General features: G+C 45.2%; 1 protein-coding gene across 1 annotated transcript in view; it reads right to left on the bottom strand.

The window, feature by feature from the left end:
• Positions 1–26,088, bottom strand: part of ATF6 (activating transcription factor 6) — a 177,491-nt gene that overhangs the window by 41,088 nt on the left and 110,315 nt on the right. Inside the window, exon 15 of the mRNA XM_090048719.1 lies at positions 4,299–4,383. Within this exon, the coding sequence (XP_089904845.1) occupies positions 4,299–4,383 (85 nt within the window). The remainder of the gene's footprint in view (positions 1–4,298; positions 4,384–26,088) is intronic.

The following is a 26,088-nucleotide window of genomic DNA, read 5'->3' as shown; positions in this document are numbered from 1 at the left end:
CAGCATGGAGACGGAAAAGGATCTTGGAGTCGTCATTGACTCCACGATGAACATGGGCCGGCAGTGTGGGGAGGCAGTCAAGAAGGCCAATCGTACCCTATCATGCATCCACAGATGCATCTCGAGCAGGTCCAGGGAGGTGATCCTCCCCCTCTATGCGGCACTGGTCAGGCCGCAGCTGGAGTACTGCGTCCAGTTCTGGGCGCCACACTTCAAGAGGGACGTGGACAATATGGAAAGAGTTCAGAGGAGGGCCACTCGTATGATCAGGGGTCAGCAGGGCAGGCCTTATGAGGAGAGGCTACGGGACCTGAACCTGTTTAGCCTCCACAAGAGAAGGCTAAGGGGGGACCTTGTGGCCTGCTACAAACTGGTCAGGGGGGATCAGCAGGTATTGGGGGAGTCCCTGTTCCCCCGTGCGCTGCCAGGAGTGACCAGGAATAACGGTCACAAACTGGCGGAGGGTAAGTTTAGATTAGATATTAGGAGGCGCTACTTCACAGTCAGGGTGGCTAGGGCCTGGAACCAGCTTCCAGGGGAAGTGGTGCAGGCTCCTAGCCTGGGGATTTTTAAAAGGAAGTTAGATGAGCACCTTGCCGGGGTCATCTGACCCCGGTGCTCTTTCCTGCTAAGGCAGGGGGTCGGACTAGATGATCTACCTAGGTCCCTTCCGACTCTAGCTACTATGAAACTATGAAACTATGTTAGCCTGGGCCAGTCCAGCAAGGATGGCCTCCTTAATAAACTTTTCTAAGATCTTCCCCAGGATAGAAGTCAGGCTAATGGGCCTGTAGTTAGCCGGATCCACTCTCCTCCCTTTCTTGAAGATCGGCACCACATTGGCCTTCTTCCAGTCTTCGGGCACTACACCAGAGTGCCAGGAGTTTTCCAAGATCCGTGCCAGGGGCTGGGCTATGACGCTCACCAGCTCCTTGAGTACCCTGGGGTGCAGATTGTCAGGGCCGGCTGACTTGAAGGTATCCAGCTTCTCAAGGTGTTCCTTCACGAGGTCAGCATTTATGGAGGGCAGGGGATCCCTATCACCCGGATCTCCCTGTCCCATGGGCGTCCCATGGGAATGATGAAAGACCGACGCAAAGTACCTATTTAATAGGTTGGCTTTTTCCTGGGCATCAGTTGCCCCATCTGGTTTAGCAGGGGTCCAACGTTGCCCTTGCTTTTCCTCCGGCTCCCCACATATCTGAAAAAGGACTTTTTGTTGTCCTTGATGCTTGAAGCTAGTTGGAGTTCAGTTGCGGCCTTGGCTTTCCTGGTTTGCTCCCTGCAGGACCGGACCAGTGCAAAATAATCCTCCTTGGAGGTGAATCCCATCCTCCATCCTTTGTAGGCTTTCCTTTTTAGCCACAGGAGGTCCGCTAGGTCCCTAGAGAGCCAGGAAGGCTGCTGTGCCTTCTTGCTGCCTTTCCTCTGTGTTGTAATAGATTTAGCTTGCGCACTGAGGATCGCTCCCTTGAGAAGCAACCACTCTTCTTGAACTCCCATCTCCCTGGGGTCATGGTCCCTGAGGGCCTGACCGACAAGCCTCTTGAGCTTGTCAAAGTTGGCTTTTCTGAAGTCAAGGACTTCTGTGTTGCTGACTGACTTGCTAGGTTGCCGATTAGGTCGTCCCCCGTAGCCAATACCAGGTCGAGCAGTGCTTTGCCTCTCGTTGGCCCATAGACTTCTTGAGTCAGGTAGAGGTCATCCACGCACAAGAGAAAGCTTTGTGACCGCTTGGATTTTGCTGAGCGATCTTCCCACGAGATGTCCAGGTAATTGAAGTCACCCATGACAACCAAGGTCCTGGAGCAAGCGGCCTCAGTCAGTTCCCAGGTGAACTCCTGGTCAAGCTCAGGACTTTGAGTGGGAGGTCTGTAGTAGACTCCCACCATTGTGTTCCCTGTGCCGTATTCCCCATGAATTTTTACCCAGAGGGTCTCTAGCTGTCCATGCTGGTCGCCAACATCAGCTTGCAGGGACATGTAGCTTTCCTTCACATAGAGAGCTACACCCCCACTCCTTGTATCTACACGATCCCTCCTGTACAGGGTATAGCCCTCTATACCCATGGTCCAGTCATGGGTGGAGTCCCACCAGGTCTCCGTTATCCCAATGACGTCATAATTCTTTGCACTGAGCAGGAGGACGAGCTCCTCCTGCTTGTTGCCCCGGCTCCTGGCATTAGTGTACAGGCAGGCAAGTGTCCCCTTGGGGGCTCTTGCCTTGCCCACAGATTGTGCCAGGGCTGGGGCAGGGGTGGGCTCCCTTAAGTGCCTTGGTCTGCTGGCTTTGCAAGGGTTGCTCAGCGGGCCAGCAGTGGCAGTAGTCCCCCCATCCCCCAGCAGGCTTAGGTTAAAGCCCGGTGGAGCAGGTCAGCCAGCCTGGCTGAGAAGAGCCTCCTCGCCAGCGGGGAGAGGTAGAGGCCATCTCTTCCCAGCAGCTCGCTGCCTCTCTTGCCAAAGAGCAGGCTGTGGTCATGGAAGCCAAAGGCTTCCCGATGACACCAGCTCCGCCGTCTTTGGTTCACTGCGTGGATCCTCCTCTCCCTCCTCAGCCCATAGCCCGAGACTGGGAGGATCGACGAAGACACCACCTGAGTTCCCAGACCCCTAAGCCCCGCTCCCAAATCCCTGTAGCGCCTCATGAGCTGGCTGGGGGTGCTCCGAGCCGTGTCATTGGTGCCCACGTGAATAAGGAGCATGGGGTAGTGGTCTGTGGGCCGGAGGAGCTCTGGGATCCTCTCCGCAATGTCTCGGATGCAGGCCCCCGGGAAGCAGCAGACTTCCCAGTCTAAGGGGTTGGGGCGGCAGATTGCCCCCTCAGTGCCCCGCAGGATGGAGTCTCGCACAAAAAATACCTTTCGTTTTGACTTGGGGAGCGTGGGAGCAGTAGCTGTGGTTGAGCTTGGGTTGCCTGCGGGAGCTGGCAACTGCGCAGGCTCTGCTGGGGCTGCAAGAGGTGCGAACCTGTTGCTAAGCTCCGGCGAGGGGGGGGCCTTGGTGCGGTGGGCCTTTGGGCCCTTGACCACCTTGGTCCAGGCCCCTGACTGGGCAGAGCGGGAGGTCCCGGAGTCCTCCTTAGTCCTGGAGGGAGACGGTGCTCTACCCTGCGGCTCCCGGGGGAGAAGCGCCTGGCAGTAGGAGTCTATCTCCTGTTCGCAGTCTCTGATGGCACGCAGTCTCTGGACTGTGGCCTGGAGCTCCTCCAGCTGGCGCGCCAGAGACCCCAGTAGGGAGCAGACCCCGCAAGGGGAGGTGGCCATGCTCCCGGGCCCCAGAGCCTGAAAAAGGGACAGGCAGCCCCCGCAGCCAAGAGCCAGGGGCTCCGTCTGCGTGGAGCCCAGAACCATGGGCTCCGTCTGGGTGGCCGTCTCTGAGGTGCCCGATGGGGGGCCGCAGAGCCCGAGGGGACCCTCGGGGTGCGACGCGTGCCCATCCGTGTCATGCGCATGCCCATCTGTGTCATGCGCGTGCCCATCCGTGTCATTTTGGAAAAAGCTTTTTGAGTTTTATAAAATTACTCTGACCAGCTCTCAGGCTAACTACAGCCGAGATAAGCAGCCTGGGGATGAGTATTAATAGATGGAGGAAATTGGAACACTGGTTTCTGGTATATGGCTACGCTCTTCTTATTTTACGCTCCTGTATTTCAAGGAGTACAGTGGAGCATTTCACACCAGTGTCACAAGAAATGCAAGGTCATTTGAGTAAAAAATACTGACTTTTGTATTATTAATAACTATGCAAAAGATATTTTTCTGTAAGACACATGACATACACAGAGTGTGCAATGGTATGCAGAAGAAGTGTGTGGCTGAGGTGGCTGGCACTGGATGCAACCAGAAGCAAAGTTGATAAAAACATACGATCATATACTTTACACATTAAAAACGGTCAATACACTAAGAACAGGAACATTTCCAGTAGTAATACCTATCTGCCCACAATATTGTCCCGTGGGCAGGACAGGAGGTGGAGGGGTGCCGTAGCCACAGACAAACAGAACGGATGGCGTTGGGAGTAGTGAGGGGAGAAGAACTCTGGATCAGGAATGCTGAATCCAAATCACACGTGTACTGGTGTGTTTAATGGCTAACAGCTTGGGAAAAAAGTGTTGTGGCTATTGTAATGTGACTCTTTGCTGGGGTTATGCAGAAGCCATGTCATATCTATACACTAGGAAATCCAAGAACAGACACTGGCCTACCTTGTTTAGAAGGAGAGGGCTCCCCTAAACAATTCAAGCACATCTTTTGGAAAGAGCAGTCTACTCATTCCTGAGTCAAGTTTTAGTCTTACCCTTGATGTTTATTGCTGGCAATACGATAGACATCTTTGGCCTTCTAGTCTTATTATGGGTGGTGGCTGGCAGCAGTAGGTGATCCTGGAAAACATGAAATAACATGTTTCATTTGTACTAGAAGCACTACACTGAGAAAATTCCTTTCCATTCTGTATTACATGCATTGCACAAAAACCTATTTATGATGGCCTGGCATTTTCAAACTGTTCAAAGGAGGCTTCCAAAAGTCACAGCAAACTTCCCATATTGTATAACCAGAAGAAATCCCTATCACATGTGGCAGCCTCTAAGAGAGCCTTCATCATCGCATGGAAGGGGATGGATAAATCTATTAGATGCTGGTTCACCACAGCCCTCATGTATGTGATTAAATTTAACTTGACTTCAGTGGGATTTAAGGATGCAGCTAGGGACTCTGCTGGACTGGAACCTTTGCTTGCCAGTGTTGTTTGGTTTATATAATTCTCATCTTGTTGTATCTAAGACAAGGTCTACAATGCAAACTTTTACCAGCATATACATACCAGTTTGGGATGTGATAAAGTGTGACAAGGCCTTCAGCTGTGCTGACTACTGCCCCCAGAACAGATAAGTTATACTGGCACAACAGCGCTCGTGCCAGAATAACTAAGTTCACCAAGTGGGAGAAGGGGGCTAGAGTAAGCTGTCTTTGCAGAGTGTTGTTTCATGTCTGTAAATGGTGTCCTCAGTAGAAGTGTTTGGCCAGTACAGTACAGCAAGGTGCTCCCAATGTGGACTTGGCCTAACAGGCAAGAAATGGTTTTCTTCTGCCTTTCTGATGAAAGCCAATGAAGTGAGACTCATTGGGTTTGTGGCCTAGGAAAAAGTTCTTTTCTTATTAACAGAACTGTTCAAACGCAAGAGGCAGCAGCCCAAGCATCTCTGTTACTGCCTCACCATATCAACCTATGTGGACTCTAAGAACTGAAGAAGGGTTCAGCTTCCAGTCCTCTTCAAAACTTGGCCTTCCTGCCAAAGTGCTAATGGTTGTAACAAACAGGTTATCAAACAGCTGTTAGGGAAGGAATTACTTTTAGTCATTCTTAGTATCCAAGTTTTTATTTGCTCTTTGTATATATTCATTTAGATTTCTAAACTGCCTCAGGCTCTAGACATTTTTATTAGTTTGAACTATTAAAAAAATTAAATCACCAAACACTTTCTTCCACTTCCAAGGGACAAAATCACAGTTCTCCAGCTGCAATTAGCAACAAACATCTTGGGGGCCAATTCTTCTCGAAGTTACATCATTGTAAGCCCACAGATTTCATGGAACTGAGGAGCAAACCCAGCCTATTTGTAAAACTTCAGCTAGATGGTAGAAACATGTAAAGAAAGCTTTGTGATGTTCTTCATTACCAGACTGGCTTATGTGCCTTACCCTTTCGAAGACCCAGCTTTCATCCCCAAGTCTGACAGTCTCTTCCTGTATCAGCTGTTATGCCTGAGTGATCCTGCAGTGATTCAAGCGACCCGAAGCAGATTTAAAGTCGGGGAGGATTTGTTACACTTCTAATCCTAAAGAACCATACAAATGCAATAGCTACTTCACTGGTATTCTTTCAGATCAATATAAATGTTATATTTATCTACAGCCTGAAATAGTAGGAAGAGCCAGAAATCAGGATTAAGGTTCATGGGCAGCGGCATTTTTCAGAAGTCCACATGTTGCTTCATGCAAGGCAGTGCTAGTTGCCTCCCAATTTCATGAGGACTGTATTTACTTAATTTTTCTTTAAACTAATGCACACTTGTTCTGTATCAACTCAGTGGTGCTGTAAGGGAGTTTTTGATATGAAGCTGTTAGATGAACCAATATGTTAGGTATTTTGCAAAACAATACACTTCGTGCTTTTTCAGCAATGAAAAATAAAACAGATTACTGTCCACAATAATACAAAACAACCTCAAAAAATAACTTGATTGAAAAACAACCCTGGCTCTGAAACCACAGCAACAATCATGCTGGCACTAAATACTAAAAACCCAACATTTAAGTGTTGTTGAAGTTATGACAAAGCTCAGTGAAGGACATCAACTTCACAGAAAAAGATATTATGAAAATCAACACAAAATATGTCCCGAGGGAATTACTTAATGATAAGATCAATGTCAGGTTTCATTCCCTAGCAGGGAATCTGAAGACTGTTTTTAATGCTGGGGTTTTTGGGGTTTTTTTTGTATTTTATGACCTTGATTTTTTTTTTCCAAAGGAATTTTTCTTCTAAAGGTATAAATAAAATAGAGTATTTTTTACCAAACACTGGAGCTGCTTCTTACATGAATAATGAACTGTTAATGATTAGCAGATTTAACTTTGTAATTATTACAGGATCTCTTTGATCAAAAACTTTAATGCCAGTGAAACAGCCAGCACTTTAACATGTTTTTGGTAGTATTCTTATTTAGAAAATGGGAGGAAGTATCTATCTGAAAGCCACTATGCTGAAACAAAGCAGCAGCATTACAAACGTACCAGATCACCATTCAGGACAGTAACAAAGCAAAACCCCGTTTAAACTGTATGGCATTCATATAAATATTTGCTTCCTAAGATGCCTTTCTAAAAAGGTACCAGTGCTGGAAAAGGCCCTGGTTAGGAAGGTTAGAACAAACACCTCTGAGCAGATACAGAGCAGACACTGTCAGTGCCAGCTTCCCTGCAATGATCCCTAGACAGCTATAGATGCCAGTGCAATCATCTCACACCTGCCTCACAAACTCCCCTCAGACCCCTCGTCATTGCTGAGCTGAAAGCCTTGGCTTCAATCTACAAGGCACTTAATAGATTCCAACCTAGCTAACTTAGAGGTGATCTGTCTTCCATGACTGTCCAAACAGCCAAGTGACACAGGACTGGTATAACTTGGGCATATCCTGGTTCCATCAATCAAACACAAAGAACATTGGTGTGGCCCTGGCAAAAGCATCATTTGCCAGAAGATAGTAACTTGTGCCTGCTAATCCAATGTTTCAGGGTTTCTGCTTGGTTGCCTGTAGGGGCCAGGAATTTCCTGGCTTTGTTCTTCTATTCAGAGTCACAGCAATTGCCAAATTTGGGGCCAGGAAGAAACATTTCTCTTATATCAGACTGGCAAGGACTTTTGGAGGGGAGTGGGGAGAGGGAGGGAGGGTTGCCTTCCACTAGTGTGGAACATGGTTCTTTCCTAATCATCTTCTGCACACATATTAGCAACTATTTCCCTGGCATTGTAGAGGCAGGGCATTAGCGGTGTCCTTGCCTCTCCTGTTTTTACCTATAGTATGTTATAGGATCCTCTAGGTGTTATGGGTATTGTACTTTGTAGTACATGTGAGGGTCTGAAGTGACGTCTTTATGTAGGCGGTGCCGACACATGCAGGCTTCTGGAACGGATGGCTCAGGAGGTCTCTTCCAACCTGTGTTCCTATGTCTAAATCTAGCATTCAGATCAAGGTGTACAACATAGCACTTCTACTCAGTCTCTCTCAGAAGTTCATCTTTTACAAAAAATCAAGGAGTCCTCTCCTGCTGCCCCAGAAGAACAAAGAAAGACATCTTTTTTTCTGGACCACAGTTACAGCTACTATACAATTAAAAGGACCATATAACAACTAGTCCCATTAACCAAAACCTGCAATGAGATGATGCAGACTCCTGGCTACTGGACACCAGAATGAAACTCATTTCACACAGAATTACTGGAAAGCCTTCAGATGATGATTTTCTGTTGCTGCTGCATAGGGTCAGCATTGAGCTTTCAAATTAAAATTGAAAGGCATGAGGCTCCTGTGAGCAAAAAGACAAAGGCTAGCAACAGATGTTGGGTTTGTCCCAGGACAAGTTATGCCAATGTTTGTTCCAGAAGAGAAAATGTATACACATCATTCTTCCTATCAGGATTTAGCAAACAGCTGAATGCACTACTGTTTTCTACCATTGGTTCAAAAATGCAATCGCAGGACAACCATTCAGACATACTTTGCATTGTTCCAGGACAAACTGTTAGCACGTATCTTTTTATGGGGTTGTCCAACAGACATGGATATTTGAAAACCTGTACTTTATCCCCGGGTAAGAAGATTTCTCCCAAGACAAATCATAGATGAGATATCTGTTTCTAGCCTAAACAGGGTGAGTTCTGGCCTGGGGTTCTTGTGGGGTACACTCTGGAGGACTCTGTGCGCACACTTTGCTGCAGCGTAGATAGTTTCACAGTAGTACCTCCGGAAGCCCCTTTTCACCGCAGGAGAAGACAACAGTCTGGGCCTAGCAGCAGGCCCCAGAGACTGCTCTCTGATTGGTTCCTGATAACACTATGTTCCATTTTATTGGCCAGTGTTAGTCTCTGGGTTAACCACCACAGCTTTGTTACACTTTGTTGCTAAAATGGCATATTGTGCCTGAGAAGAAGAAAAGGAGCCTCTGGAAGGAGTAGGAAGAAAGAAAGCCGGAGATCCAAGGAGGACAGGAGAACACAGGGAAATGGCCAGACTGGCATTAGGGTGCTCAGAGGCCATTTGGTGCTCTGCACAATAAAGACTCTGGTTTGAAGTTGAGCTGTCTGCTGTACTATATGCGTGGTGTTGGCACTCAGATCTCCTCTCCCCTTCTTCTTCCCCCTGTTCCTCCCAGGCCCTATGGCAAGGAGCTCTGAGTTGGAGTTGCCATGGATAGGTGCTGGAGCACAGTCTCCACGCAAAAGGCTTGCCCCTCTAGATGCTATGCCAGGCCTGGCTGAAGGGATTCTTCCAAGGGGATCACCAGGCATGGCTTTTTTTCAAGGGGGAAGGAGAAGTGTCCCAAGGCACAGCTTCTCCTGAAAATCCGTGACAGCCCATTTGGTCATTTTGCTGGGTTAACAGTTCCTCCAAACAGCTAGAGAGAACCTGCCCACAAAATGGGAGACAAAACAATAATGCAGGGCACTATTATGTGAAAGAGCTGCTTCTGCTAACCAAAGCCAAGACTTTTAAATGGACTTCCTTTCCTATTCTGGGGTACAGAATGTCTCTGAAACAGCATTGGGCTTGGTTACGTGCTCATATGCCAATCCACAAGCTAGTGGTCTGTTTTTATAGTTACAGTTCAAACAAGTAGGGGAAAAAAGTAGAGGCTTTCATTCCCAAAAGAGATAGTGAGACGGTGAAGTCACGCAACTTGCATGTTTGTATGCAGGCTTTGGAGTTTTTGTACAACTCCCCTGTACTCCAGCAGGGACTTCGGAAAAGAAAGATATGTTAAGAGGCCAGTATACATTAAGGCCAAACTCTTAGCAAATATTAACTTTGAGGATCACTTGGAAGTTGAGGACAACTCAACTGTGCCCAAATAAATACAGTATTTTGCAATTTGCTCTGAGTTGCAGAGATTCACTCTGTTTTGATGCACCCACATCTCTAATAGGCAGGTGTGTGCCCTGGCAATATGGCTAATTTGCAAGGTCTGTCTTTGTCCAAACAGAGGAATCTGCATCTAAGACAAGAATATTAGCAAGCAGAACTAAGCAGCGCAGCTTTAGTCTTTGGTTTGTTAGGAATAGGAAAATCACAGCTCACAAGCCACACACAACCCCCAGGAGATTGACTGTAGTTCCTGAAGCTGAGGCACTTCACAGAGCACACTCCAGAGTCAAAACTTTCCATCCCGAGGCTCTTGGCCATGTCAAGTTTTTGTTATAGCTAGCTAGGAGTAGAAAGTTTGGCCACACTGATCTAATGTTTGGATACCTATAATGTTTTCTTGCCACAATCCCGATCCTTCGTTTGAAAGTAATACAAAAACATCTCCCCATGGGTGTAAAGACTAATGATTAGAAAGGAATGAGAAAGAGACAATTCTTTAAAGATTTTTTTTTGCAGTATGCGATGTGTTGGGCAGGCAGACATTATTTTGTTTAATTCCTAAAGTATGTTCAAATTCCACAATGGGGGGAATAAATGATTACTCATCTCCATTTTTAACACAAGACAAAAAACACTTAAGTGAAAATGTTATTTGTGATATTAAATGCAAGCAATAAAACTGAAGAAAAAGGAGTAAAAACAAATCCTAAAAGGCAGCATCTGCTTCATTAGAGCAAGTGTCATCCAGAGGCAGAATAAATCACAACTCTTAACCTACAACAGATGGCTTTGGGTTGGGCCAAGATTTACACTTCGATGAGATGACAATTTAAATAGACGACCCAAACTAGAGAGTGCTGGCACGGCCACTGGAAAAAATATCAGCCTGGAAAGACAGTATTTCCAAATGAGGCTTTGGCTTCAGCATTCTCATCTTGTTTCTGATCATCTCTACAGTTTGGTGATACCAAAGCCAGATGACCTACATATCACAAAATCCAGACCTTTCATTTAGTATGTTTGAAATACAGTAATTCAGGCTTTTCTGGGGCTAAAGTATATAAACTTATCTTCTCCTAATAAACATATTTATCAAGCCCCTACTCCCACAAAGTGTTCAGAGGACTGTATAAGTAAGAAGTGATTAAATCTTGCTATAATTGTGATTAAGAAGTGATTAAATCTTGCTAGAAAGCCAGGAGGAAGAAGCATTGCGTGATCGTCATTGGTGACTCCATCCTGAGAGGTACGGAGGGCCCTATCTGTCGCCAGGACCCCTTGGCACCCGAGGTATACTGCCTACCTGGAGCGAGGATTCAGGACGTGAAAGGGATGCTCCAGACCGTAATCCAGCCCACCGATTATTACCCTATGGTCCTAGTCCATGTGGGTACTAACGATGCGGCCAGGAGGAGCCCTGATCGCCTGATGGAGGACTACCACGCTCTGGGGTGCATGCTGAAGGAGATGGGTGCACAGGTGGTTTTCTCTTCTATCCTGCCAGTGAGTGGACAAGGCAGATGGCATGAAACGTGCATCGCGGAGACCAACTGGCGACTACAGGAAAGGTGATTCGAGGAGGGCTTTGGCTTCCTCAGCCACGACCGGCACATCACGACGAGAGACATGCTGGGATGGGACAGGCTCCACCTTTCCCCTAAAGGTAAGCGTGTGTTCTCTTCTAGGTTGGCGGACCTCCTCCGGTGGGCTTTAAACTAGGCTCGTCGGGGGAAGGGGAAGATGAGGGTGGAGGAAACATCAGACTGCCAGACCAAACAGCACCCACAACTACAGCCCAGCCCAGACCAACGAGCGAAGCAATCAAACAGGTACGAGGGAGGGGCCAGGGTAACGCTGGGACTAGGGGGTCAGTACACACACCCACAGGAGGCCTCAAATGCCTCTACACAAACGCTCGTAGTATGGGCAACAAGCAGGAGGAACTCACCCTCCTGCTGGCTGACACCAGCCCGGACATAGCGGGGATTACAGAAACATGGTGGGACAAAACACATGATTGGGCGGTCAATGTCAAGGGCTATAGGCTGTACAGGAGGGACAGGATAGGAAAGAGAGGTGGGGGCGTGGCGCTCTATATTAAGGAGGAATACACATCCTGATTAATTAGCAAGGAGTCAGGGGAGGGGCACTCTGAAGTGCTTTGGGTTAGTGTACAAGGCAGTCAAGGGGAAACGGACTTAACGGTGGGAGTCTACTACAGACCTCCCAACCAGGGAGAAGAGCTTGACCAGGAATTCTTGGGTCAGCTCACAGAGGTAGTGAAGGCTAAGGATGTGGTAGTCATGGGGGACATGAACTTCCCGGACATCTGCTGGGAAGAGCAGTCAGCCAGGTCTGAACGCTCACGTAGGTTCTTGGCCAGAGTGCGGGACCTCCATCTAACCCAGGAGGTGCACAGTCCCACCAGGGGGGACGCCTTTTTGGACCCAGTGCTGGCCACGGGTGATGACCTGGTGAGGGGGCTGCGGGTGCTCGACCACCTGGGCGACAGCAATCATTGCCTGCTTGAATTCACCATCCAGCGCAAGGTGGCAAAGGCATGCAGTAAGGCAGCGGCCCTAGATTTTAGGAGGGCAGACTTCAACAAGCTAAGGAGGATAGTTGGAGAAGCGCTGAGGTCCCGGAGGGGAGGGGAGCCAGGTGTCCAAGGTGAGTGGTCGCTCCTTAAGGAGACAATCCTCCAAGCCCAAAGGAAGGTAATCCCAACGAGGATCAAAGGGAGCAGGAGGGTGCAAAAGCCTCCATGGCTCACCAAAAGCATCCAGGAATGTCTCTTTGCTAAAAAGGAGGCCTATACCCAATGGAAGGAAGGGGTCATCACCAGGGAGGGCTATTCTGTAGTTGCTCGGGGATGTAGGGGGGTAGTTAGGAAGGCCAAGGCAGAGATGGAACTGAGGCTAGCTTTCCAGATTAAGGACAATAAGAAGTCCTTTTTTAAATACGTAGGGGGTAAAAAGAAGGTCCTGGGTAATGTGGGGCCCTTGCAGGACGCCATGGGAAACTTGGTCATCACACCAGATGGCAAAGCTAACATGTTTAACGATTTCTTTGCCTCCGTCTTCCTAAGTAGGGACCAGAACAGCCACCTACCTGCTGGGCCCCCCTCGGGCCCCGGGAGAGGCACACCTGGGCCACGGGTTAGTGAGGATTTAGTTAGGGAGCTTCTGGAGGGGTTGGACATATTCATGTCAGCCAGCCCGGATGATCTCCACCCTAGAGTTCTAAAGGAACTGGCCGAGGTCATTGCAAGTCCCCTGGCACAACTTTACGAGCACTCGTGGTGCTCTGGTGAGGCACCGGAGGACTGGAAGAGGGCCAACATGGTCCCCATCTTCAAAAAAGGCAGGAAGAAGGACCCGGGAAACTATAGGCCGGTTAGTCTCACCTCGATCCTAGGCAATTGTTTGAGAAAATTATGCTGGCACACAGCCAGGAGGGGCCAGCAGGGGACTGCATGCTTAGGGGCAACCAACATGGGTTCATCAGTGGCAGGTCCTGTCAGACCAACCTGGTGGCCTTTTACGATCAGATCACCAGATCATTAGATGCAGGGGTAGCAGTGGATATAATCTTCCTAGACTTCGGGAAGGCTTTTGACACTGTCTCTCACCCTGTTCTCATTAAGAAACTGGGGGGCTGTGGTGTAGACACCCACACAGTCAAATGGGTCGCCAACTGGCTGGAGGGCCGCACCCAGAGGGTGGTAGTGGATGGGTCCTTCTCAACCTGGAAGGACGTGGGCAGTGGGGTCCCGCAGGGCTCGGTCCTCGGGCCCGCACTGTTCAACATCTTCATCAGCGATTTGGATGAGGGGGTAAAAAGCACCCTGTTCAAATTTGCTGATGACACTAAGATGTGGGGGGACGTGGGCACACTGGAAGGATGCAACAGGCTACAATCAGACCTGGACAGGTTACAAGGGTGGGCGGACGAGAATAGGATGGGCTTCAACAGAGACAAGTGCAAGGTGATGCACCTTGGGAGGAACAACCGGCACCATACCTACAGGTTAGGGAACTCCCCTCTTGTCAGCACGGAGGCAGAAAGGGATCTGGGGGTCATCATTGACTCCAAAATGAACATGGGCTGGCAGTGTGGGAAGGCAGTCAGGAAGGCCAACCGCACATTGTCATGCATCCACAGATGCATCTCGAGCAGGTCCAAGGAGGTGATCCTCCCCCTCTATGCAGCACTGGTCAGGCCGCAGCTGGAGTATTGCGTTCTGGGCGCCGCACTTCAAGAGGGATGTGGACAGCATGGAGAGGGTCCAGAGGAGGGCCACTCGTATGATCAGGGGACAGCAGGGCAGGCCCTATGAGGACAGGCTGCGGGACCTGAACCTGTTCAGCCTCCAAAAGAGAAGGCTGAGGGGGGATCTTGTGGCCTGTTATAAACTAGTCAGGGGGGATCAGCAGGCATTGGGGGAGTCCCTGTTCCCCCGAGCACCGCCAGGAGTGACCTGGAATAGCGGTCACAAGCTGGCAGAGGGTAGGTTTAGGTTAGATATCAGGAGGTGCTACTTCACGGTCAGGGCGGCTAGGGTCTGGAACCAGCTTCCAAGAGAAGTGGTGCAGGCTTCTACCCTGGGGGTGTTTAAGAGGAGGTTGGATGAACACCTTGCCGGGGTCATCTGGCCCCAGTACTCTTTCCTGCCATGGCAGGGGGCCGGACTAGATGATCTGCTCAGGTCCCTTCCGACCCCAGAAACTATGAAGCTATAATTGATTTTAAACACTTAAAAACATTAATAAATGATTTGCTTGATTAAATGGAATGCCTATGCCTATGGATAAACCAGCTCATTAAAGCAAGTTAACAAGAGGTGGAGAATTACTTTGCAGCAGCTGAGATGGGATATCTGTTTGTGTGCCCACAAGTATTCTGCAATAACAGTACAAGCTAAACCAAGGCAAGCTTGAAAGGGAACTAAGCTGCCCTTATTTATCTTTCACTTAACACAGGAAAATTGGAAATGTGCATCCACTCACTGGGGTTCAGCTGCTCCACAGTAAATTCTCACACTCCCTTAACTCACTTCTGTCTACAAGCTAATTGAATCTTGATACTCTTTAAGAGATTTGAGTGCTTAGAAACCTGCTTATGGACACAATATGGGATATCATAATAATTCAGCAATGTGATTTGCAAGGGTTGTATTACAAAATGATGTGGTTATTATACCAAGGTACTTTACATAAGATCAAAGATGTTAGTGCTCCCATTTGGATTTTTATACTCTGGCGCCCTGAATATCCCCTGTACTTGCAAAGGGCAATGGAACTTTTTCCCACTGTGCTAGAAATTTGCCATACTGCCATCTCTTCATTTTTTTTTAGTTGTAATCTCATAGGATACTTGGCTTGCTTCTTAAAGCTCTGTCTCTTGGAGCCATGTGTATATGTGAGAAACTCACCTTTAATTTTATAAAAGTTTGAGGTTACAGTTCCATAGAAAAGCTTGGAAATGTGACCTGATTATATGTAATGTATTAAAAATCTGTAAACTAAACAAACAGTTCCAACAGGGTATTTTTTATTTTAAATCTCAGGATTTTTTGAGGGCCTGTCACTTGGCTTGTAAATGATTACTACCGGGATTGCTGATGCTCTCTGGTTTCACTGCAATCAGTGAAACAGCAACTAATTTCCACCCTATGAACTGGCGATAGATACTCTTCCCTGATGGGTGACATTCCATATATTCATAGATATTTCTATGATGTTCTCACCATATCATCTAAATATCTTATGAACAAGGATGAATTTAGTGCCTAGGGGTGGAGGGAAGCAAGAGTGGTAATAGGTAAAATTTTGAAAACTAACTGAGCAGAAGCTATAGGCCAGATTTTCAAAGGGATTAAGCTCTTCCACCTTAGACACAAGGTCTGTTTTCCTCTCCCCCATATTATTTACCTCACAAGATCATCCCTTCTCTACATCTTTCTTAACCTCACAGGACACTTGTCATATTCACGTATGAATAATACCTTTTTTTTAAAGTGTTTTCAAATCTTTTGCTTAAAGAGATTTCCAAGGAGGACAATAATTATGAATGCTAACTGCATTATAATGAATAAAATATGTCCGTAAATATTGCTTTCTATTGGTTTATCATGTTAAATACGTTACTGAATCTTCTACTGAACTATGCTATGCTCATCTGTACACAACTCCTCTTTAGGATGTGGCAATTAAAAAAGTGGAACTATGCTTTCAACACTGTCATAAAAGGACTGGCTCCATAAGTGTACGTGTTTGGGCAGCAAGAGAAGGGGCCTTTCTAACAGGAAAGGGAAGTCTGCAATGTGTTCCATGCCTGATAGGTCTGATTCTCATTTGCACCCATAACCCCTTTTAAGCTACCAGAGTGCTAAAAGGGGCCCTAGTGGAAATGAGAATCAGGCCTGTGTGTGTCTGTTTCTAGTTTTCCCTCCATCAGTTCCAAACACAACTGCAGAGAACATGTAGATAATTTTATGAACTGGTAAAGGAAGTGGTTGTATAGCTTCACTATTGATGTGTTTGAGTGATAGCATCCATATGGTATTCCCCAGAAACAGTATACAGAGTATGGAGCAAATCCTTTTTATAAAATCAACAATACTCTTTCTGTTGCTCTAGGGAAGGACAAGAAAAGTAAGTAACTTATTATGGCACTATGCTTTTGGAGGTGTAATGGTTACCTAGGTACCCTATTCCCTGCATCTAGACAGGAAGGGAAAGGTTTTATACAGAAATAAGACAGGAGCTCCAGAAAATGGAAGAGTGACCCAGATTCGGATTCTGGCATATGGATTTTATGATAGCATTTTGCTTTCAACCCATCCTGACTCACTGAACACATCCACACACCAGTGATGTGTATAGTTCAAAGGGAAAATGTCTGTCACAGCAAGAGATGTAGCCTTATCAACAAAGCTCCCAGACCCCAGAATCTTTCTCTACAAGCTTTAAAGGACCAGCTCTGTGAGCACAGTCTTTGAGCTGTACTAATCAGCAGTCTGCAGTGACTTTAAACAGGACTGTCTGTCCCAGTTAAATATGAAATTGTGTTCCACACTGTGTTGGGTAATACATTCCTTAGCACAATCTCATTTCTTAGTATACCTGAACCTCAAGAGTTTGGAAACGAAAATCAGCACCCAAACCTCAAACCTTGTGATATCATTATTTAAAAATACATTTCCTGGTTTTTAGCTAATTTCAAGATTTTGGGGTATCCGTCCCCACCAATTTTAAAACTCGTAGAATGGCAATACAGGAACCGACATCTTGGAGCATGGTTCCAGTTCCTGCTTTTACAATTTTTTTTTTTTTTTTTTTGTTCATTAACACTGATGCAGGTCCTGTTTCAATGCTCCTAGCACAGGTTGTTTTTATAGCCTGTGCTTTGCATGGAACGATGAAACAGTGATACAGGATTTTTTATTTAAGCGATCAACCAGAAACGGTCTAATCCCACAGTTAATAAAATGTTCTATAGTCTTGGATTACACACCTTTCTGACATTCCCAGACAAGATTTTTATAAGTAACAGCTAACCATTACTCCGGAACAGCTTCTGGATACTTTATCAAAGCAAAATACACTGCTCTTATCCACTCTAGTTGCCACGAGGCACTTTTTATAGAGAAGTCTTTCATGCCCGTTATCAGCAACTGTGCTGTCCCAGGATGTGATTCAGTCAACGCTCACAAGCTAAATAAGTCAGGCTGGAATGGAGACGCCCAGGGAAAGCTCAGTCTCCTAACAGAGATGAGGAAGGCGATTCAGTAGGCAGCATGCTTTCTTTTGGGCAACTGCTACCACTGATTTACAAGGCAAGATTTACTGCCCACGTATGAGGATAAAATTGTTCCCTATAACATCAGGACTAAACCAATCCCAAACGCAAAAATGATGCAGTATTAGACTGAAGAGGTGAGTAGGGATCCAGAGATGAAGTGGATAGCCAGCCTTGTATGTTGCTGACATGTCTGCATGCTGTATCCTCTCTGCAGCTCATGAATGAATAAAGCAAGTCAGGGAGACAGAAGCTTTCTATTTTATTTTTCTATCCTCTTGTAATCAGCATGGTTGCTTAGAGAACAAAACTAATCTTAAATGTTACTGTTCACCCATAATCAAAGGACAGGTGGACTCCCTTTTCCACAAGACACTCCCTTCCAAGGACTCCCTTTTTCAAAAGAATTTTGTGACAGGAAAGGACATTTTTATTCAACATTTTTCTTCTGAGGTCTCACACAGAATGTAAATGAAAAAAATTGGAACTTGGTTCAAATTTTAATGTTTGGATTCAAAGTTCTTTAAAGTTTTGGCTTTGTTTTTATTTCTTTCTCGACACAATGTTTGAAATGTTTCCTACAGTGTAGTTGGCCTTGGATCAATACCCAGATTATGTTTCTGAAAAATTAATATAAATCATATTAGTTCTTTTAATACTACTTCTAGCCACACACAGCTGGGGGTTTGCTGTCTTTAAAAGGAGGGGATATTGTAACGGTGATAAGCTTGAAAGGCAGAACCCAGCACTTCACAGATTCATAGAAAAAAAGGCTTGAAAGGACAGAAGGAGGTCATTTAGTGCAACCCACTGCTCAAGGCAGGAACATCTGTATCTGAACAGCTCCACCCAAATGTCTGTTTAAATTGCACTTAAAAACTTCCAATGACAGATGCCACAGCATCTTGAGGTCATTTATTCCAGTGCCTGACCACCTTCATAGTTATAAAGTTCTTCCTAATATCCAACCAAAATCTCTCTTGCTGCAATTTAAGCCCATTGGGCATTTATACACATGCTTGCACTGCAGCACTGGGAGCTTTTAAAGGTGCCCTGTGCTGTGGTGTGTGCATTTGTATAAATGGCGAAATGTACGTCAGCGCTGAGAAAATGGTGGTGGCATGCTTTTGAACTAAAACAAAAAGGTGTTTTAGTTCAAAAGTGCACTGTCGCCATTTTCTGTGTGCTGATGTTCATTTTGCTGCTTATACAACTGTCCCGCAATGCAACGCAGTGCGAGTCAGCCTGCGACTGAGTCTGCTCCGACGCATCAAAAATCTGGTGTGTTGCAGTGTGAAAAGGTATGTACATAAATAATGCCTATTACTTCTTGTCCTGCCCCGTTCCCGCAGAGAACAGTTGGTCACCATTCTCTTTCCAACAAGAGGCCTAGCTAATTAAATCACAGGCTTTACTATCTCTAAAAAGACTGCTTGCAAAAGTAAGGAAGGAAATGAATTATCCCTATTTTACAGCATTGCACAGCAGGGTACTTGTATTACAGATTTTCTACCCATCTCTGAAGCAGAAAGCATTAGGCACAGCCACAATTCTGGATTTGAGGGATAATAACCTGATTTGTTGTTCCCTCTTCCTCTCCAGAAAGTGCACTCAGAATCAAGAGTAATGAAACATCTTATATAGATCTACTTCACACATTTGGCACCCCATCAAGTCCTCTTTAGCTGGACAGATAATGGCTCAAAAGGAGGGATGGAGGGAGAAGAAAGATGCAGAGGAGAAGGGAATCCCTCTAGGATCCAGCAAGACTAGAGATACTTCTTTCCAAGGACATTGGCATGAGAACTAGCTGACAAAATAGTGGAATATAATGTAAATTATTAATTCCTTACATTAAAAGCCAGTTGTAGATCAGATGCCACATGGAAAGGTAGAAGATTACTGTTAAATTCACTCCCTAGTGTTCTGCTGGTTTATATGTAATGTCCCTTTTTCATCTTCCAAGGCCATTCTTGAGATAACATTTGAAAATTGCCGTTAATGAGGCACTTGTTGGTCAACTGATGGAGTCCAAATATTGGGACTCAACAGGAAAAGGCCAATCTAGTCTGCATTTCACACAGGAGTCCTGCATGGTTGGAACTTGAGAGAGGATTTTAGAGCAAATGCTTTTGTTCCAACAGCTAACACATGATCTGAAGGGACAGATTTTTCCTGCAGCAGGACTGGTTCTTCAAAGCCACTGTTCAATATCCTTCTGAGCTTTGAATTTGTTCCCTGTGTTTAGTTTCTGGACTTTTGAAAATATTGATGCTTCATATTTTTATTTAGAACAGGAAATGATTCCAATGTTCTGCAAGGCTCTTTCTAGTATGTATTTGGCTCGTTACCATGACGGATTGTTTTATATCAAAATGATCTCACTAATTAATTTTAATCACAATTAATATCAGCAAACAGGACAAATCATTTTCTATATTCTGGTTTACATTTGTAAATTTACCTAAAAAGGGTGATGCTCATTGATTGGTAACTGTTTAAACAATGACTTAAATGAAATAAAGCCCTTGGGGAGAAGCTCCTGTTATAAGTCATTGTGGCCTGTGGCTTTAAAGCATGGTTCTCCCAGGCTGGCCTTCATGGATTGCCTTTCAAGTTGCTAGCGGGTGGGAAGCCCAGCACTGGGAACTGGGTCTTGATGCTGGACTCCTTACATTAGGAGTTGCACCATTAGGATCAGAGAACTTTTATCTCCAAATCCCAGTATTGTGCATCCTGCCATGCACATCTAGCATACACAAAGGGCCTTGGTCTTCTCTCATAAAAGAGAGAAAAATTTCTTTCTCTTTACAAATTTCTCTGATCCTTTTCCCCTGATCACCCTAGTAGCCTTGCTCTGCCTATTTTTCAGTTGAATAAATCTTTCTTGACCATGGGAGATCAGAGCTGTATTCCAGATAAGGTCTCAACTAAGACCTTACTACTTCACACTTTCTCTCTAGTGGAAGTAATGTGCATGACGCACCCCAGAATCACACTTTTTTTGTTTTTGTTTTTGTTTGTTTTTTTACAGCTATATCCCATTGATGACTCGCAACTAATTTTAGATGGACTAATGCTTTCAGGTCTTTCTCTGCTTCTTTTTTTTCCTATTAAAGAGCTCCTCTCCTCTTGGCCTAGGTAACAGACAAAGTTCTTGTTAGTAGCCCCTAAGTGCCATGACTCTCATTTTGTACCACTAAATTTCATCCCTTTTCTATTACTCCTACACTCAAGGGTATATAGTTTTTCTTGTATAATATTTCAACCCTTCACTGTATTCTCAGTAGCTCTCAACCTTATGCTATCAGCAAATTTCATTAACACCATCCTCCTTCAAATTGCCATATAAGAAATGGACAATTTAAATGGAATTTAAAATTTCAATTTAAATGGAAAATAATAAGTAAGAAGCATCTTAAGACTGATCCTTGAGGAACTCTGCAGGTAATCTCCTTCCAGACACAGAGTTCCATTTCAGCACCACCCACGGTCATCTCCCCTTCAGCCAAATTCTTCCCCACCTTATAAAAGTTGTGCGAACTGCCATCCCCATTTGTGACAGTCCATGGGGGAAGAACAGGTTAAACAGACAATGAAGCAGGAGATCTGCCGATGTGCAGGAGGAGACAAGATGGACCTCTAGCATCAACGCTGTCTTGAATAGCTTTGTTGACACATCAACAAAGGTGAGATAGTTAACACAGTAAGTTGAAGATGTAGTTGAATGAGATGAGCAAAGCAATGGAGAGGGTGTGTGAACATGGTTGGTGTCAGTTCCTAGACGACAGGGGTTTGGAATCAGAAGGCCCTGTCACACAGGGCACTTAGGCTGCTTACAGATGTGGGAAAAAACCAAACCAAACCATGCTTTACTTTCAGCTCCATGCCTCTCTCTCACCAAGTGCAATGCATGTCCAGAAGAGGCATCGCGTTAGTTGGACCTGGCTCGCCCAACGTCTGTATAGATCACGTGCTTCAGTGGGGCTTTTTGGCACTTTTATCTAATAGCTGGTTGAATTGGCCTTATATAAAAGTGCCAATAAGTCCTGCTGAAGCACGTAATCTGTACAGATAATGGGGAGTTGGATCAAACTACCACACTTCCTCTTCTGGTAAAGCACTGGGGTATTTTCATGTCTGTTAGCAGCCTTAGTATGTTAAATATGCAGAATGTTATGCAGTATTAAAGTTAGAATGATAATATTTACTATGATCTATGCACAGCTCGTGGTCCACTGCTAGCGGATGGTGACCAGATGCCCTGCCATGCTTTGCTGGAGTGCAGGGGGAAGTACTGACCATCTCAGTGGTCAATGGAACTCTGTGTCTGGAAGGAGATTACCTGCAGAGTTCCTCAAGGATCAGTCTTAAGATGCTTCTTACTTATTATTTTCCATTTAAATTGAAATTTTAAATTCCATTTAAATTGTTCATTTCTTATATGGCCATTTGAAGGAGGATGGTGTTAATGAAATTTGCTGATAGCATAAGGTTGAGGCTGACCATCTCACTGAGGATGCACATTTTGATCCCCTGTTGGCCAGGCACAGAATCTCTTCAATCCCTCTTTGACTGACTGTCGCAGTTAGGATCTGCTCTCCAGAGGCTTCTTGGAGATAGAGACTGGTGGAACTGAACGAATCCTTGCCTTTGCCATTGTAATCTGTGCACCATGGGCCAGTATTCGATGCCACCTTGCTGCTGCTGGGTGCTACCAATGAACTCAGACTGGTAGAAGCAGTTCATGCTTGAAACCCATAATAATGAGTGGTGACAGCAGAACTTTATGATGTCCTGTGGCACCTTCATGGACCTTTGCACTGAGCTGGGCCCCCCGCTGCACTGCAATGTCTTCAGGCTTCAGCACCCTGTGTTCTTCAAGAGACACGGGGTCCTGGTGATTTGGAAGCTGGTGCATGCTGACAGTTTCCATTCCATCGCCAACAAATTTGGTTCGGACCAGACAATGATGACAACAACCATGCACAAAAAGTGTGATGCCATACTTCAGGAGCTGAGGTTTTGATTCACCTGGCTCAGGGACATGCAGGAGGTCATCACCAAATTCAAAAAGATGGACTTAGTAAACTATGTGGGGGCTATCGATGGGACCCGCATACTCACTTTGTGCCCCCCTCACCATGCCACATGACTATAAACCTGGAGTTGTTCAAAGACCTTCCTATCCTTTTCCTTTCCATCCAAACCTCACCATCATTTCCACTGTTATCTATATTCTACAGGTATTCTCTTCTTAAGCTATAGGCAGGTGATATTTCACAGAGAAACAGCTTCTTGGAAGTAACCCCTTAAAGACAATAAATATCCTGCAGCTTTTGACTCTAGTTCCACCCCCAGCCAGGAGAAGACAGGGGATGGCAGTTTCCCTGAAGAGGAGCATTTTGCCCCACACCAAAGTGCACGTGAAGGGGCATGTGCAGTGGTGAAAAATAGTGGCACTTTTTTGCCAGTGCAAGCACGTCAATGTGGGGATATGCTCATAGAACTCATCTTCTTACACTTCATTTATCTTATCAGTTTGGAATAGGAAAACAAACTTTCCTGCTTTACCAACTTCTAACCCATTTTTAACCTTAAATGAACCAGTCATTGAACCAAACCAGCTGAACAAATACAAATGAAGTCAATATTCTCTCCGCACCCACAGTGGAAGCCACCGCTGTCAAAAGGTGCATTAACTCTTCCATATACTAAGGTGTCAAGTGCTCAGCAATAACTTCAGTTTAGAGGTTTGATTTCCTTAAAAATTTTAACAGTAAAGATCTACGGCTTCATTTTTGTTTCAAATCTAATTGAAATAATTTGCAAGTTCAAAGAATCAGTAAAGGTTATTGGGATTTCAAATTTAACTTTAAAGAGGTTTATTTTAAATAAAAAATATTTAAGTTAAATTAAAAACTGTACTTTTAACTGTTTTCAATTATTGGGTTTTATCCATCCTGGTAGTTAACTAAGTTTACAGAAGGGTACAAGCCATCAATTTTCAATGTATTCTGTCTGCATTGTTGCATTCAAATGTGAACCTTTTAAAATAATTTACTACATATCTAGCCCTATCCATCTGCAACCTTCACAACACTCCAACAAGGTAAGCAGAAAAGTATCACTAAAGAAAAAATTTTCATTAAAAAGTTAAATGATTTACTTTTCCAAGACTTCACAGCAAGACAGCAATAGAACAAAGAACCCAGAAATCCCAACTGCCAGCCCCTGTTAGCTGCCAGTCCAGCTAATCTATTGCACAGTAAAGCATCACTGCCTACACATGCGTGGCATTTACTGCACACTAAATTAGTTAACTGTGCGGTTGGCTACTACCCATAGATACAGGTGGTAGATTAGCCATGTAGTACCTACAGTGCAGTACCACACGTGTAGATGGTGACTAGAAAAAAATTGGTCCTGGTCAGTCCAGACAGCAGGGGCCACTGCTGCCTGGCCAAGCCCCCATACAGAGGGAGCTATGCCGGCTGCAGGGGCAGCTGTCTCCTGTCCCTATGCACATGGGGATGGTCCCCATGTGCACAGGGCTGGGAGATGGCTGCTGCTGGAGCCCCACAGATCTCCCAGCCCCGTGCACATCAGGACCTGTCCCCATGTACATGGTGATGGGAGACAGCTGCCCCTACAGGCAACACAGGTCTCTCAACCTGTGCATATCAGGACCAGCCTCTGTGTCCCCTGCCAGCCTCCGGACTGGCACCCAAGGGAGTCTGGCTGGTGCAGGGGGGGCAGAGCAGGGTAGAAGCAGTCCTGGACTGGGCTGCTGCCACTGGGAACAAATCTGCACCTAACAGGGCACACATGTAGACAGATTCCCAGGTGCAGATTACTGCACCTTATGTTACTGCACAGTAGCCTTACTGTGCATTACCTGCATATGTAGACACACCCATTGGGTATAAAGTATGAAGAATTAAATCTTGTTTTTCTGTTCCAGTTTCTTTGCTTCTGAACAGTTTCTGGCTGTTTGGACATGATAAGCTTTCTTTTTAATATTACAGCTGTTCTATAATACTGTCACTGGTACAGATTGTTGGGTCAGACTTACTTCACTTCCTCTTACAATTCTTCTGCATCTCAACTTTGGCTTAAAAGGAAGCCTGACTTAGGAATCGTAAATATAATTTGCATTCATTTATGAACAGTGCACCTACTCCAGCTAAAGATAAACAAATCACAGGCAACAGAAGCCAGTGGTCCCACTTTCCTATATTTTCTCGCATTATTAGGAATATGATGATGAAGATAAGCAGATCTTACAAAGAGACATAAGAAGATGAAGGGGATGACTTACATAAACTCTGATTCTAAAATAACAGCACACACTTTGCTAGTAATTTCTTACAACTTTTTGTTAGCTCTTTTGGAAGAAACACAAAGAAAAGCACTCCCTGTATGAACTACTGAGCCATGAAATGGGGGCTGGAAGAAATTCAACTGATCAAACTTTTGAGGAACCCAAACTAAGATCCAAACCCTACAAGTAAAAAGCAGGGCATATATTCATTATGATGTAACTGGAGTTTGATGTGTAGTAGGATTATTTTTTTCATTTTAAACCCAAAGTAATAGCTGCTAAGGAACAGAATTCTGTATTTAAAGTTAATACTTTTGGTTTAAAATCACACAGGAGTTTTAAGGTCTATAAAGTATTTTGGTAATCTCCTTCATGATTTGTGGAGATTGCTCTGGTTTTAATGTGAAGTGGTGGAGAAAAAATTCCCTGGCTGTGTAATCTGTGGCAGTTCTGAACAGCCATGAAGGGAAGACCAGCTATTTTTGGATAGGGGGTTCCTGTGATATTTGGTAATAAGATCTTAACTCACGTTAGCCAACAGATGAAAACCTGATCTCTCTTTCAATTAAGCTAAAAGGTACTCTGTGAGCTAAAGTAATCGGGAAACTATGTTTTAATGTCATTTTGTACCCATCTGCGTATCAATTGTGTATGTACACATGTTTATCACTAACCTCGTGTTCCCCATTTTGGCCTTTGTCAATGTTGTTGTTAATATTATTACTATTGCTATTTTTGTAAAATAAACATGGAACATACAAAATACATTTGGTTGTTTTATTTTATTTTCACTAGTAAAATTACCTCCTTCTCCTTCACCTCCATCACAGCAAAATTCAGTTTCTGCATTGCAGCTGGAGACTATTAGTTTTGCAACTACAAACTGTAACTGCAGTAACGTGTAATTTATGGAAGGCATGTGAAAGAGGTCCAGGAAAACCAATGAGGATATACTCCAGATCCCTGACAGAAATGATAATCCAAAGTTCTTAGAAGTCTGCTTCCAAGAGAGCAGGTCTCCTACACTGGACACAAAAGCAAATAAGACTCCCCAGTATTACTGCACCATCAGGTGACTGATCCCAACAAGAACAGACAGAGCCTACTAGCAGAGAAGGTTATTTATTAGTAGGGACACAGTTACACTGTAGTGAGACAAGGGGTTTTTTGCAGCCTGCTCCTGGTATGCAGAGCCAATTTTGCAGGCATTTCATTGTGGCCCTGCCCCATGGCATTGATTGGCGGAGAGAACCCAAAAGGGAGGAGTGATGAGGAGGCTGCCATCTTGACTGCTGGCTGCCCTTTGTGCTGTC

The sequence above is a fragment of the Crocodylus siamensis genome, chromosome 5 (assembly GCF_052110815.1).
Source record: "Crocodylus siamensis isolate JL-2025a chromosome 5, ASM5211081v1, whole genome shotgun sequence".
Lineage (NCBI taxonomy): Eukaryota > Metazoa > Chordata > Crocodylia > Crocodylidae > Crocodylus > Crocodylus siamensis.
The sequence above is the reverse complement of the archived record's forward strand: the minus strand, read 5'-3'. Positions and strand labels throughout refer to the sequence as shown.